This window comes from Pseudorca crassidens, chromosome 7 (genome assembly GCF_039906515.1).
Source record: "Pseudorca crassidens isolate mPseCra1 chromosome 7, mPseCra1.hap1, whole genome shotgun sequence".
Taxonomy (NCBI): domain Eukaryota; kingdom Metazoa; phylum Chordata; class Mammalia; order Artiodactyla; family Delphinidae; genus Pseudorca; species Pseudorca crassidens.
Genome location: NC_090302.1, coordinates 7,614,736 through 7,630,753, shown reverse-complemented (window position 1 = coordinate 7,630,753; position 16,018 = coordinate 7,614,736). Strand labels below are relative to the sequence as shown.

At 40.9% G+C, this 16,018-nt stretch overlaps 1 protein-coding gene across 1 annotated transcript in view; it reads left to right on the top strand.

Annotated features, from left to right (window-relative positions):
- GLE1 (GLE1 RNA export mediator) overlaps positions 1–16,018 on the top strand; it is a 43,927-nt gene that overhangs the window by 352 nt on the left and 27,557 nt on the right. Inside the window, exons 2-6 of the mRNA XM_067743087.1 lie at positions 4,826–5,047; positions 10,929–11,039; positions 14,619–14,767; positions 15,026–15,086; positions 15,321–15,575. Of these exons, the coding sequence (XP_067599188.1) occupies positions 4,826–5,047; positions 10,929–11,039; positions 14,619–14,767; positions 15,026–15,086; positions 15,321–15,575 (798 nt within the window). The remainder of the gene's footprint in view (positions 1–4,825; positions 5,048–10,928; positions 11,040–14,618; positions 14,768–15,025; positions 15,087–15,320; positions 15,576–16,018) is intronic.

The following is a 16,018-nucleotide window of genomic DNA, read 5'->3' as shown; positions in this document are numbered from 1 at the left end:
TATTCTAGCCTTCCGTGGAGCTCCCCTTCAGACGTGCTCTTTGAAGGCTTCATTGCTCCCCGCAGCTGGCGTTAGGTGCCTGCGCCTATGTTGTCAAAGCAATCCTGGCCTCTCAGGGTCAGTTAGTTTACTGCGCGTCTCTTGTGTTAGGAGATCCAGATTTAGTGGTGAACGGTTAACAGGACCTAACTTATTGCTGCCAGTGAAATGACCAAACTTTTAGACGACGGAAGTTGGACGGACCTGGGAACTTTAATGGGGGCGTGGTCACTGCATCTAAGATTCGCAAAGCCCTGTACTAGACCGCGCAGGTGGGGGAATATAGAGACGGTTAAGGCATAACTCCTCTTCCCGAGTTGCTGGTAATCTAGCTACAGGTATGATGTCTTGTCTCTTCAGACTTAAATGTGAAACACTTCTAAAGCATTTCTGTCTTCATGTCTTTGACGGTTTTAAAGAATACATATGTTACATTCTATAGGATGAATTCCAGCCTGACTCTGTATGGTGTAGACTCAGATTATGCATTCTTAGCAGGACTACCACAGAAATGATGCTGTGTCCTCAGTAAGTCACATCAGTCACACATAGATGCTTCAGCCCATCCCAACACTGGTGATGCTCACATTGATCATTTGGTTACAACGGTAACTTCCAGATATTTCCACGTAAAATTCACTTAAAGTTCATCATTTTCCCTTTTGTAACTTCTTAGTATTTTGTTGGGAGGTAGTCCAAGTTTACACCAAAATATTTTTTTCTTATCAAACCTCCACCGTTAGCATTTATTGGTGATTTCTTCCTGAATCAGTCTTTTCCGTGATGTAGACGAATGGTGTTTCTTTATAGCTACCATTCCTACGTTTGTTAGCTGGCGTTCTACTGTAAGGAAGAGCTTTCTTTTCTCTTCCGTTTAATTATTCATATCAGAATCCTCATAGGTTCCTTCTGTTTAATTGTTTATATCAGTATCCTCATGGGTTCCTATTTTATTCAATGAGTTGTGATCCACTACTTGTAACCTTGTGTGTGTATATTTGCCAGTTTATGTCTTTTGCTCATTTTTCTATTGGGGTTTTGCTAATATTTTATAAGTTCTTTATGTATTAAGGATAATAATATTCCTTTATCTGTGATATATATTGCATCCTTTTTTCTAGTTTGTCAGTTGAAATTATTTTCTCCGTTGATGGTGTTTTTTATGGGTTTATTTTTTACATTTGAAACTTTGCTCCTGGAATTTATTTTGGCGTAAAGAAAGAGTAAAAAGTTGTCTCAAATTCAACATCCTTTCATGATAAAAACTCTTTCCAAAGTGAGTAGAGAGGGAACATATCTCAACATAATAAAAGCTACTTTTATTATGGGACAAATAAAGCTACTTTTATTGTGGGACAGACCCACAGTCAACACAATACTCAGTGGTGGTGAAAAGCTGAAAGCCTTCCTGCTAAAATCTGGAGCAAGACAAGGATGCCCCCTCTCACCACTCCTAATCTAATATAGAATTGGAAGTCCTAGCCACAGCAGTCAGACAAGGGAAATAAATAGAAAGGTATCCAAATCAGAGGGAAGGGGTAAAATTGTTATTATATGCAGATTACATGGTACTATCTATAGAAAACCCTAAAGACTCCACAGAAAAACTACTAGAACTGATAAATAAATTTAGCAAGGTAGCAGGATATGAGATTAACATACAGAAATCTGTTGCATTTCTTTACACTAACAATGAAATATCAGAAAGGGAAAGTTCAAAAAAAAAACCCTTTTAAAGTCACATCCCCCCCCCCAAAAAAGAAACCTTAGAAATAAACCTGACCAAGGAGGTAAAAGACTTATATTCTGAGAACTGTAAAACACTGATAAAGGAAAGGAAATTGAAGATGATTCAAAGAAATGGAAAGATATCCCATGCTCTTGGATTGGAAAAATTAATATTATTAAAATAGCCATACTACCCAAAGCAATCTACAGGTTTATTGCAATCCCTATCAAATTACCCATGACATTTTTCACAGAACTAGAACAAGTAATCCTAAAATTTATATACAAGCACAAAAGACCCAGAATTGCCAAAGTAATCCTAAGGAAAAAGAACAAAACTGAAGGGATAACCCTCCCAGACTTTAGACAATACAACAAAGCTACAGTAATTAAAACAGCATGGTATTGGGACAAAAACAGACATATGGATCAATGAAACAGAATAGAGGGACCATAAATAAACCCACACACCTACAGTCAATTAATCTTCAACAAAGCAGGCAAGAATATACAATGGAGAAAGGACAGTCTCTTCAGAAGGGTGTTGGGAAAGTTGGACAACTGCACATGAATCAATGAAGTTAGAACATTTCCTCACAGCATACACAAAAATAAACTCAAAATGGCTTAAAGACTTAAATATAAGACATGACACCATAAAACTCCTAGAGGAAAACATAAGCAGAACATTCTCTGACATAAATCATAGCAGTGTTTTCTTAGTCTTCCAAGGCAATAGAAATAAAGCAAAAATAAACAAATGGGACCTAATCAAACTTACAGACTTTTGCACAGCAAAGGAAACCATAAACAAAATAAAGACAACCTACAGACTGGGAGAAAATATTTGTAAACGATGAAACCGACAAAGGCTTAATTTCCAAAATATACAAGCAGCTCGTACAACTCAATAACAAAAACAAACAACCCATTCCAAAAATGAGCAGAAGACATTTCTCGAAAGAAGACATACAGATGACCAATAGGCACATGAAAAGATGCTCAACATCGCTAATTATCAGAGAATTGCAAATCAGAACTACACTGAGGTACCACCTCATGCTGGTCAGAATGGCCATGATTAAAAAGTCTACAAATAATAAATGCTGCAGAGGATGTGGAGAAAAGGGAAGCCTCATACACTGCACCCCAGTGTATGAGGCTTCCCTTTTGAAAAGATATATGCACCCCAATGTTGTTAGTAGCACTATTTACAATAGCCAAGACATGGAATCAACTTAAATATCCATTGACAGATGAAGAGATAAAGAAGATGTGATATATGTATACAATGGACTACTACTCAGCCATAAAAAGAATGAAATAATGCCATTTGCAGCAACATGGATGGACCTAGACATTATCAGACTAAGTGAAGTAAGCCAGAAAGAGAAAGACAGATACCATATGATATCACAAGTGGAATCTAAAATATGATCCAAATGAACTTTTTTTTTTGGCTGCATTGGGTCTTCATTGCTGCGCGTGGGCTTTCTCTAGTAGCGGCAAGTGGGGGCTACTCTTCATTGTGGTGTGCGGGCTTCTCATTGCGGTGGCTCCTCTTGTTACGGAGCACGGGCTCTAGGCGCACGGGCTTCAGTAGTTGTGGCACACAGGCTCAGTAGTTGTGGCTTGGGGACTCTAGAGCTCAAACTCAGTAGTTGTGGCTCTAGGCGCGTGGGCTTCAGTAGTTGTGGCTCACAGGCTCTAGAGTGCAGACTCAGTAGTTGTGGTGCACGGGCTTAGTTGCTCCGCAGCATGTGGGATCTTCTGGACCAGGGGTCAAACCCATGTGCCCTGCATTGGCAGGGGGCTTCTTAACCACTGCACCACAAGGGAAGTCCCTAGTAAGCACTTTTCTATGCCTATTTTTTATTTGCTTATTTTCATTTTAAAAGGTATAACATGTTCATTTAGAAATTAAATACAGAAAATTAGAACAAGTAGAAATATGTCACTGATCACCCAAGCTTAACTTCTGGTATATTTCTTTCAAATTTGTTAGGGTATTTATTTGTATTTATTTTATATCATTGTAGACATAGTTATTTATACTCTTGTTTTTTCACTTAAAATTGAATCTTGGGGGAGGAGGAAATGGAGTAAGGTCGTCAAATAATAGAAACTTCCAGTTATAAGATAGATAAGTACTAGGGATGTAATATACAACTTGACAACTGTTAGCTAACACAGCTATACAATATATAGGAAAGTTAAGAGAGTACCTGCTGAGAGTCTCATCACAAGAAGAAATTTTTTTTCCTTTTTTCTTTCTTTTGATTATATCTATATGAGAAGATGCATGTTGTTAGCTGAACCTATTTAATCATTTTACAATATATATAAATCAAAACATCGTTTTTAGGCCTTAAAATTTTACAGTGGTGTTTGTCAATTATTTTTCAATAAAACTGGAAAAATTTGAACCTTACATAGGATTCACAATTGGCATTTTTAAATGACTAATATTCACTGAGTGTGTATACCATAGTTTACTTCAAAATTCCTTTCATGTTCTTTTCTGTTACAACGTTTTAGATTGCTTTCAAATCTGCTTTTTTTTTTTGCGGTACGCAGGCCTCTCACTGCTGTGGCCTCTCCCGTTGCGGAGCACAGGCTCCGGATGCACAGGCTCAGTGGCCGTGGCTCACGGGCCCAGCCGCTCCGCGGCATGTGGGGTCTTCCCGGACCGGGGCACAAACCCATGTCCCCTGCATCGGCAGGCGGACTCTCAACCACTGCGCCACCAGGGAAGCCCTCAAATCTGCTTTAATGACCATCTTTGTGCATTGTTCCTTTTTCTGTAGTTAGGGTTATTTAGTCTGATACTCTAAAAGGATAATAGTCAAGGTCATTATCAAGAAGCTACTGTACTTTCTCTTCATCTCTGATTGTTAATACAGTTACTTTGGGTCTTTGGTATGTATGTATGTATATATTTTTTTAGGCCTTCTTAGATTTTCAGTAAAGCATGTAGTGGATTATAAGGACAAAATTATTTTTGATTGCTTAGATCAGTTGACATTCAAGTTGAGCTTAACCTTCTTCTTCCCTCTAGGATGTTTTAGAAGAATGTATGTCTCTTCCCAAGCTGTCTTCTTACTCTGGATGGGTAGTAGATCATGTCCTACCCAATATGCAAGAGAACCCACCTCCCTCTGAGACTTCAACATCCCCTAGATCTACTTCAGCCCTCGGCCAACCTTCATTTGTTCCCAAATCTCCTGTCAGAGACCCTGCCTTGTCACCAGTCTCCTCAGCAACACCAGATGGAACCAAGGTAAGGCTTTTGATCAGTTTAAGACAAAAGACAATGGTGGCTGCAAAGTTGAAGTGTTTAACATTGTCATACTACAGTGACCTTACTCTGGAGAAAATAATGGTTGCTTCTTCGAATTCTTGTAGCTGTTTGTAGCGACAGTGTTTTCCACATCACCCAGCGTTCTCTTTATGAAGACCCAGAGAGAGAAATTCCTCTCTATTCTTAGTACCAAGAATAGTAATTAATTTCATGAGCAAGTGGATTTTTTTCTCATGAGCGTTGCATCTGTTTAACTCAGCAAGGTCTCCCTTTTTGTTGTTGGCTGCTGGAAAGCTTAGAGTAAATTTTATACTTGCTCTTAGATTTACATACCTTATTGTTGCTTCTGTATGAGTTTTTACCTTCTTGCTGGCTCTATTTTGTTCCTGCCTTTGTTTCTCCCACTTAAAACAGTTAAATTGTTGCTGGGGCTCTGCTCTTCTCTTTTCTCTTCTCTACTCTTTCTTTGTATCTCTAGACATATTTATTTATTTATTTATTTATGGCTGCATTGGGTCTTAGTTGCTGCACACGGGTTTTCTGTAGTTGCAACGAGCGGGGGCTACTCTTCGTTGCGGTGTGCAGACTTCTCATTGCAGTGGCTTCTCTTGTTGCGGAGCATAGGCTCTAGGCATGCGGGCTTCAGTAGTTGTGGCTTGCAGGCTCTAGAGCGCAGGCTCAGTAGTTGTGGTGCACAGGCTTAGTTGCTCCGCGGCATGTGGGATCTTCTGGACCAGGGCTCAAACCCATATCCCCTGCACCAGCAGGCGGATTCTTAACCACTGCACCACCAGGGAAGTCCTGTTGTTATGCTTTATGTTCCCTTATAAGCTGCATTAAATCCTTTCTGGATCAAAGTAAGATATAACAACTAGTATAACAAGAGTTAATAGAAAAAAAGTCTTCTAAACTTCTAAGCACTATTGTGCTTTTTCTTTCTTTTTTTTTTTAAATTAATTAATTTATTTATTTATTTTTGTCTGTGTCGAGTCTTTGTTTCTGTGTGAGGGCCTTCTCTAGTTGTGGCAAGCGGGGGCCACTCTCCATCGCACTGCGCGGGCCTCTCGCTATCGCGGCCTCTCTTGTTGCGGAGCACAGGCTCCAGACGCACAGGCTCAGTAGTTGTGGCTCACGGGCTTAGTTGCTCCGCAGCATGTGGGATCTTCCCAGACCAGGGCTCGAACCCGTGTCCCCTGAATTAGCAGGCAGATTCTCAATCACTGTGCCACCAGGGAAGCCCAAAACTCCTAAGCACTATTGTGCTTTTTCAAGTTTTAGATTTTTGTGCCAGCAAAATAAGACTAGGCAACTCTTTAGAAAGGTAGAGATTACATTTTTCACGTTTAGCTTCCAAAAGACAAAGTTCTTTGTTCTTTTTGTTCATACTCACTGCAGACTTTTGTTTACTGAAAATATATTATCAATTCAACAAAAGGAAGAAGTTAAATCTCCCTATGGTTTCATCATTTCAGTCATCAGTTACTTCTTTCCACTTTCATATGCCTGCATCCTTGTACCTTGGCATAATTAAATTGTATGTGCACTTTCATGTTCTGATTTTCCTTCCTAACTTTATTTTGTTCATGAACTATTTGAATTATTTGTTCACGTTATTTCCACCTTTGTAAATGTCTACTTAGAGGATATGTAATATCCTGTAATTTATTAAACTGCTCCTTTATTATTAGGCATTTATATTTTTCCATTTCATTGCTTTTAAAGATATTACACTGAGAAACTTTCTGCAGAGAGATCTTTCCGTTTTTAATCTTAAAATATGTCTTCTGGCTAATATCTTAAAATAAATGCCCAAATGATTTGACTGGCGTCAAAGATAAAAGGGTATGAACATTTGTTTTTAAATTTTAAACCTTTTTTTAAATTGTAAAATATTCATGACATAAAATTTACCATTTAACCATTTTTTAGAGTACAATTCAGTGGCATTAAGTACATTCATAGTGTTGTGTAATCGTCACCACTATCCATCTCCAGAACTTTTTCATCACCCAAAACTAAAAACACTACATTCATTAATCAATAACTCCAGGACTTTCCTGGTGGTGCAGTGGTTAAGAATCCACCTGCCAAGGCAGGGGACACGGGTTCGATCCCTGGTGTGGGAAGATCCTACATGCCATGGAGCAGCTAAGCCTGTGTGCCACAACTACTGAGCCTGCTCTCTAGAGCCTGCGAGCCACAACTACTGAGACCGCGAGCCACAACTGCTGAGCCTGCATGCCACAGCTACTGAAGCCCGCGTGCCATGCTCCACAACAAGAGAAGCCACCGCAATGAGAAGCCCGTGTGCCACAACGAAGAGTAGCCCCCGCTCACCACAACTAGAGAAAGGCCGCGCGCAGCAATGAAGACCCAACGCAGCCATAAATAAATAAATAAATAAATAAATAACTCCTTATTTCCCCCTACCCCCAGTCCCTAGCAACCATCATTCTACTTTCCGTCTCTATGAATTTGACCATTTTAGGTACTTCGTATAAGTGGGATCATGTAATATTTGTCATTTTGTGACTGGTTTATTTCACTTAGCATAATGTCTTCAAGGTTCATCCATGTTGTTGCATGTGTCAGAATTTCCTTCCTTTTAAGGCTGAATAATACTCCACTGTGTGTACCATGTTTTGTTTATTCATTCATCTGTCACTGGACGTTTAGCTTGCTTCCACCTTTTGGCTGTTGGTGACTAGTGCTGCTCTGAATACGCATGTACATGTATTAGTTTGAGTACCTGTTTTCAATTCTTTGGGGTATGTACCCAGAAGTAGAATTGAGGAATCATATGGTAATTCTATGTTTAAATTTTTGAGGAACCATCATACTGTTTTCCACAGCAGCTGTATCATTTTACTTTCCTACTAGCAATGCACAAGGGTTTCAGTTTCTCCACACCTTTGCTAACGTTTGTTATTTGCTGGGTTGTTTTTGTCTGTTTGTTTGTTTTTATTTTGTTTTGTTTTACAAAAGCCATCCTAGTGGGCATGAAGTGTATCATTGTGGTTTTGATTTGCATTTCCCTAAATGATTAGTGATGTTGAGCATATTTTCATGTGCTTATTAGCCATTTGTATATCTTCTTTGGAGAAATGTCTTTGCAAGAGTTGTTCACAATAAGAAAGAATTTATTGTACAGTAAATAATAATCCTAAAAAATAATACAGGACAGAGATGATTATTCATATTATGAAAGACTGCATGATTACATACATAAAAAGTTTACTTTTTAGTTTATATTTCACACTTCATCTTTTAAAATATTAGTCTTTAAAAAATATTTCTAGCAATTGAGCATCATAGACACAAAAATGAACTTTAGCCTAAACTTTACAACTTACATAAAAATTAACTCAAAATGATCATGAACTTAAATGTAAAACTATAAGACTTTTAGGGAAAAAAAAAAACATAATCAGAACCTAGGACTAGGTGAAGAGTTTTTAGATTTGGCACTAAAAACTTAATCGGGCTTCCCTGGTGGCGCAGTGGTTGAGAGCCCGCCTGCCGATGCAGGGGATGCGGGTTTGTGCACCGGTCCGGGAGGATCCCACGTGCCGCGGAGCGGATGGGCTTGTGAGCCATGGCCGCTGAGTCTGCGCGTCCGGAGCCTGTGCTCCGTGGCGGGAGAGGCCACAACAGTGAGGGGCCTGCGTACCGCAAAAAAAAAAAAACAACTTAATCCATAGAAGGAAAAATTAATAAATTGGACCTCATCAAATGAAAAGCGTGGCTCAGTGAATGACCTTGTGAAGAGGATGATCAGACAAGCTACTGACTGGGAGAAAGTAGTTGCAAACGACCTATCTGACAAAGGTTTATGTATCTAGAATATATTTAAAATATATATCGAGAATATATATTTAGAATATATTTTTAAAACTCAGAGGTTAAACAAAAACTTTCTAATCTTCAATTAGAAAATGAGCAAAAGATATGAACAGACATTTCACCTAAGACAATATATAGACAATATAAGTACATGAAAATATGTTCACAATCATTAGCCATTAAAGAAATGCAAATTAAAACCAGGACGAAGTAGCACTACACACCTATCAGAATGGTTAAAATAAAAAATAGTGACACCACCAAATGCTGACAATGATGTGGAGAATCTGGATCACTCGTGTATTTTGGGTGGAAATGTGGAACGGTACAGGCGCTCTAGAGAACAGTTTGGCAGTTTCTTATAAAACTAAATAGGTGCTTAACTATATGACCTAGCGGTTGCATTCTTGGGCATTTTTCCCAGAGAAATCAAAACTTATATTTACATAAAAATCTGTACACCAGTGATCATAGGGGCTTTATTTATTATATCCCCAAGCTGGAAACAGTGAAATGTCTTTCAACAGATGAATGGTTAAACAAACTGGTACATCTCTATCATGGAATACGACTGGCAATAAAAAGGAACAAGTCCTTGATAACATGCAACAACTTAGGATCTCAGAGGCATTATACGAAGTGAAAAAAACCAATCTCAAAAGATTCTGTGCTGTATGGTTCCATTTATTTAACGTTCTTGAAATGCTATCATTATAGAGATGGAGAACAGATTAGCAATATAATGGTGTAGCACAAGGAAGCTTCATGGTGATGGAACAGTTCTGTACTTTGTGATGGTGGCTACACATGTGATAAAATTGCATAAAACTGTACACGTACCCAAATGAATTCCTGTAAAACCTGGCGAAATCTGAATAAGTTCTGTGGCTCGTACCATCAATTTACTGTTTCCAACTTCCTGTAAATTATAATTATTTCAAAATTTTAAAAAAAATTTAAGTTTCTATGAGCAGCTTCTCAGAGGCAGCAGTTTCTAGTTCTGATCCTGCTAATAGTGTGGCATGCCCTCAGGCAGGCATCTTTCCCTCCTTAGGCCTCAGTTTCTTCATCTGTAAATCTGGTACTGGACTACATTGCCAAGGTCCTCTCCAGGTATAAAATTCCGTAATTCTTAAGGTTTAAGTAAAGTTTTGGATGGCTTTATATAATGAATTGTATCATTTACAAATTTTTGGTGTTTAAGTAACAGAAACCCAGTTTAAACTAGCTTAAGCAAAACAAGGGAGTCAGGGGAGAAATTAATTAGCTCATATAACCAGGAAATCTAGGAGTGCATTTCGAATCAATTAGATCTAGAGGATCTATTTTCTGCTTGTCTGTCCTTGATATTATTTCTCACTTGATTCAGTGACTCAGACCCAGGGCTTTGCTTCTCCATTTCTCAGTTCTGTCTAACTCGTCTTGGTTTCATCTTTCAGATAGACTGTCTGGCAGGATGTCTCTTGGTAGCCCTAGACACATATCTTCTTAGCTTAGCATCCCCAGAATAAGAGAAAGCCATCCCAAATAGCTCCATCAGGAAAATTCAGAGATGGACTCTGGCTTAGCTTAGGTCATAAGCCTCATTCCTGAAGTAGATACTGGGTACAAGGGAATAGAATACTTTGATTGCCAGGCTGGTCACATGCTTAGTGACCCCTGACACTAGGGGGCGTGGAAGAATCAGGGATGTGGGCTGGGGTTTCTCCATCCAAACCAACCCAGCAAAAACGGACACTTATTAGAAGAAATGGGGAAAATGTGCTGGACAAATCAAAACAAACGAGCAAGCAAAAAAAAAAAAACCACAAAAAACTGTACAAAGCAAAAACATCCACTTTATTAAGGAAACCAATTAGAATAAGGTCAATATCATGAAAAGCACACTGGTTCTAACATATATTGTTTTGTTGTTGTTACTGGTTGTTCATAAGTAAGGATGTGATTTTTGTTCAGATTGAATAACACCAACTTTACCGTCTTAAAAGCTTAATTTTTCCATCTTCTGTCTGTATAGGACAAATACGAGTCCCAGCATACAGAACCTATGGTACTTCAGTCCTCCCAGGGGATCAAAGTGGAAGGCTGCATCCGAATGTATGAGCTGCTGCACAGAATGAAAGGAGCAGTAAGTAACCCTTGAAGTAAGACAGGCGTGACCCTAGGGAGCCACGTTTAAATGCAGTTCCTCAGGGATTATGAATGTCTACCATGTACTAATAATCATCGTGCCCCACCTACTAGTAGCTCTGATTCAGCTGGGGAGATAGCATAACATAGCAGTCAAGAGTAAGCTCTCTAAAGTCAAATCTGGTTTCAAATCCTACCTCTTCTATTTTACGTGTGACTTTGGGAAAATTACCTGGGCTTTCCTGGCTTCCATTTACTTCTCCAAAATTTGAAGATGATCTTTGTTGTCAGATAAGGTTATACTGAGAAGATTGACCTTAACAGCCTCTTGAAAAAAGAATAGCACTATTTTAATTAGTTTATTTGACTTTATTCTTTTTATTAGAAAAACAATGCATGTTTTGTAAAACTTTTTCTTTTTCAAATTTTTATTTATGTATTTTTGGCTGTGTTGGGTCTTTGTTGCTGCACGCAGGCTTTTTCTAGTTGCGGTGAGTGCGGGCTACTCTTTGTTGTGGTGCGCAGGCTTCTTATGGCGGTGGCTTCTCTTGTTGTGGAGCACGGGCTCTAGGCACGTGGGCTTCAGTAGTTGTGGCTCGCGGGCTCTAGAGCACAGGCTCAGTAGTTGTGGCGCAGGGGCTTAGTTGCTCCACAGCATGTGGGAATCTTCCTGGGCCAGGGCTTGAACCCGTGTCTCCAGCATTGGCAGGCAGATTCTTAACCACTGTGCCACCAGGGAAGTCCCTGTAAAACTTTTTAAAGAGTACATGAGTTTATAAATTTAAAGTCTTCTAGCATCTACCCTCATTCATTTATTCATGGAATCACCAAATACTTATTGAGCACTTTTGTTCTAGGCCTAGATAAAATAGTGAACAGGGAATTCCCTGGCGGTCCAGTGGTTAGGACTCCATGCTTTCAATGCTGATGGCCTGGGTTCAGTCACTGGTTGGAGAACTAAGATCCCATAAGCTGCGTGGCACAGCCAAAAGAAAAAAAAAAAAAACAGTGAACAAAGTAGACGCAATCCATGTCCTCATAGAGTTTGTATGCTGGAGGGAGAAACATAGAACCAAGGTTCTAAAATATAGTTAGAAGACTATTATAATCTGCGTGAGAGACAGCAACAGTCATTGAAGCATTCACTTTGACACTGGATAAAAAAGGATGACAGTTGCTTAGACTGGAGGGGAGCGGGTAGCAATGGAGATAGTGAGAGAGAGAAAGACAGTTTCTTCTTGAGTTTTCTCAGCTCTCTTCTTTCAATCATCACTTCTGCATGGACTTTCTGTCCTCCAGATGCGAGTAGAAAGGTTTTCCTTGCTGATAATCTTCCTCATATGCTCTCTGTTGTTGAGTCTTTTTTTTTCTTCCCAACTTTTAATTAAACAGTCTCAGAGGAGAGGAGATATATATTTGTGTTCAATTTGCCACCTTCTACTGGAAGTTTTTTTTTCTTCTTGTAAATTTATTTATTTATTTATTTATGGCTGAGTTGGGTCTTTGTTGCTGTGCATGGGCCCTCCCTAGTTGCAGCGAGTGGGGGCCACTCCTCGCTGCGGTGCACAGGCTTCTTATTGCAGTGGCCTCTCTTGTTGCAGAGTACGGGCTCTAGATGTGCAGGTTTCAGTAGCTGAGGCTCATGGGCTCTAGAGCGCAGCAGCAGCCGTGGCGCACGGGCTTCGTTGCTCCGCGGCATGTGGTATCTTCCTGGACCAGGGCTCGAACCTGTGTCCCCTTCATTGGCAGGCGGATTCTTAACCACTTTGCCACCAGGGAAGCCCTACTGGAAGTTTTAAAATAACTTTTAAAATACAATAGCCTAGGGCTTCCCTGGTGGCGCAGTGGTTGAGAGTCCGCCTGCCGATGCAGGGGACACAGGTTTGTGCCCCGGTCCGGGAAGATCCCACATGCCGCGGAGCGGCTGGGCCCGTGAGCCATGGCCGCTGAGCCTGCGCGTCCGGAGCCTGTGCTCCACAACGGGAGAAACCACAACAGTGAGAGGCCTGTGTACCGCAAAAAAAAAAAACCAAAAACAATAGCCTAATATCTTAACAATATATATTAACATATCACCATGCCAGTGTATACAGCATGTCATCTTCCTTAAAGGCTGCAGAGTATTTTCTAGTATGACCTACTGTAATATGTTTAACTATTACCCTGTTAATTTAAATTGTTTCAAATTTATTACCATTATCAACAAGGATGCTCATTATCAATGAGCATCCTTGTACATATATCTATTTTTTAAAAAATAAATTTATTTATTTTATTTATTTTTGGCTGCGTTGGGTCTTTGTTGTGGCACGCGGCCTTTTCATTGCAGTGGCTTCTCTTGTTGCAGAGCACGTACTCTAGGCATGGGGGCTTCAGTAGTTGTGGCACGTGAGCTCAGTAGTTGTGGCGCACGGGCTTAGTTGTTCCGTGGCATGTGGGAAGTCCCCTTGTACATATATCTTTGCACACATATGCAAGTATTTCCTCAGGACAAAGTCCTAAAATGGAATGAGTGTCAAAGGATATATACACTTTAAAATTTGATAGTTAAAATGTCAAATTGCTCTTACAAACCAAATGAGAGGGCTTCCCTGGTAGCACAGTGGTTAAGAATCCGCCTGCCAATGCAGGGGACATGGATTCGAGCCCTGGTCCAGGAAGATCCCACAGGCCGTGGAGCAACCAAGCCCGTACACCACAACTACTGAGCCTGTGCTGTAGAGCCTGCGTGCCACAACTACTGAAGCCTGTGCACCTAGAGCCCGTGCTCCCCTCAACAAGAGAAGCCACTGCAATGAGAAGCCCCCACACTGCAACGAAGAGTAGCCCCCGCTCGCAGCAACTAGAGAAAACCTGCACGCAGCGATGAAGACCCAATGCAGCCAAAAATAAATAAATAAATTTATTTTTTAAAAAAAAACAAATGAGAGTACTCTCGTGAATAATAAATGGAATACCTGGTACCCTTAGGTATAAAGGAATGGGACTTTGCTAAGTGACGGTGGAGGAAAAGACTCTAGGCAGAGATAATAACTTGAGGGAAGGAGTGAGATAGGAGTATGCATAGCATGTTTATGGAATTAGAATAAGGATTTCTTTAGATTACCCTGAAGCTCTCATAAGAATACACAGGATGGAAATTCCCTGGTGGTCCAGTGGTTACTGGACTCCATGCTTTCACGGACGAGGGCCCAGGTTCGATCTCCAGTCAGGGAAGTAAGATCCCACAAGCTGTAGAGTGTGGCCAAAACAGAAAAAGAGTACAGTAAGCTTAAGGATGGAAGCTTAAAAGTGCAGGGCTATTTGATACTGCGTTGGTGAATACGCGTCCATTCTTAGCTTATACTGGAGTGACATAAACCATATGGGGCAAGTTGGAAAAGCTCTCCACAACAGCTGAGTTTAAAGATCAACCCAAAGCGGAGACGTGACTCAAGCAAAGGTTCCAAGAAGTAGGCAGATGATTCCATGCCCCGAAGTATCTTTGATGGAGTTAAGGGCTGATGGGAGGGCAGCCCGTGGGGTAGATGAGCAGGGTGTAATGGAGCTGCAGAGAGCTGGTTTTGATCCTTTGCAGGAGGGCTTGAGGCAGTGGCAGGAGGAGCAGGAGAGGCAGGCGCGGGCCCTCTCTGAGATGGCATCTGAGCAGCTGAAGCGCTTTGATGAGCGGAAGGAACTGAAGCATCATAAAGAATTCCAGGACTTACGGGAAGTGATGGAGAAGAGGTGAGTTCCCTGAATTACAACGGGAATGTCGGCGTGGTCCACCGGAACTCTTTCCCTACATAAAACCCAAAGGGAAGGAGTTGAACAACTTCTGAGTCCTTAAGTATCAAAATAAAATAGCCAGAGAAACTTATAACCTAGAAAAATGACCAACCTTGGAAAGATGAGCAATGCAACACAAAGAGAGGAGGCTTTTAGGAGAGGTAAAACAATTTTAGGAAGCATCCCTGACTCTTCCTCCCTCCATTTTTCATTCAGCTCCAGAGAAGCCCTGGGGCAGCAAGAGAAGCTGAAAGCTGAGCATCATCACAGGGCGAAGGTCAGAGCTTGGGAGAGTCCGTGTGGGTGTTCAGTGTCTGGGTGACGTGCCCGAGGAGTTGGGTTCCAGCACAGTCACAGAGGACCTGGCCCCTGTCATGCCACTGTGTGGCTGACTTGGGGCAGTCCTTTTGTCACTCTGGGCCTCTCTGTGAAAATAGGTAGCCCACACAGGACTGGAAGAATGTAGACAGAGAAGGCCCAGGAGCCCTTAATTTGACCGCCCTTCCTGTAGATTCTCAACCTGAAGCTGCGGGAGGCAGAGCAGCAGCGCCTGAAGCATGTGGAGCGGGAGCGGCTCCGGAAGGAAGAAGGCCAGATCCGCCTGCGGAACCTCTACGCGCTGCAGGAGGAGGTGCTGCACCTCAGCCAGCAGCTGGACGCCGCCGACCAGCGCAGAGACCTGCCCAGGGTTGACCTGTCTGCCTTTCGGACCCGAGGCAATCAGCTGTGCGGCCTCATCTCGGGGATCATCCGGGCCACTTCTGAGGTGAGGGGACTTCAGGAAGACTCTGTCTTTGAAATGAAGAACATTGAAAGCAAAACTGTTTTGTGATTTAAAAATAATACCTTCTTATTACTGCTTGTCATCCTCTTACCTAGAGATAACCACTGTTAGTGCTTTATATTTCTTTTTTCCCTGTGTGTGTGTGTGTGTGTGTGTGTGTGTGTGCGTGTGTGATCTCACCCTAAATTGGGCTAATATAGATATAATTTCTTAGGTTAAAAAAAAAATTTGTTTCTTCCAACTGCAAAATACTTTAGTTCATTCATTAATATAAACTGAACGCCTGCTATGCTTATGATAAAAATTAAAACCTTACAGAAACGTATATTGCTTTTTATCATTTGATATGGTATTTTGAACACGTAGTTACTGTAGTCATTGCAGTGTTAAAACCTGCAAGTATTGCCTTGACACATAATAGGTAT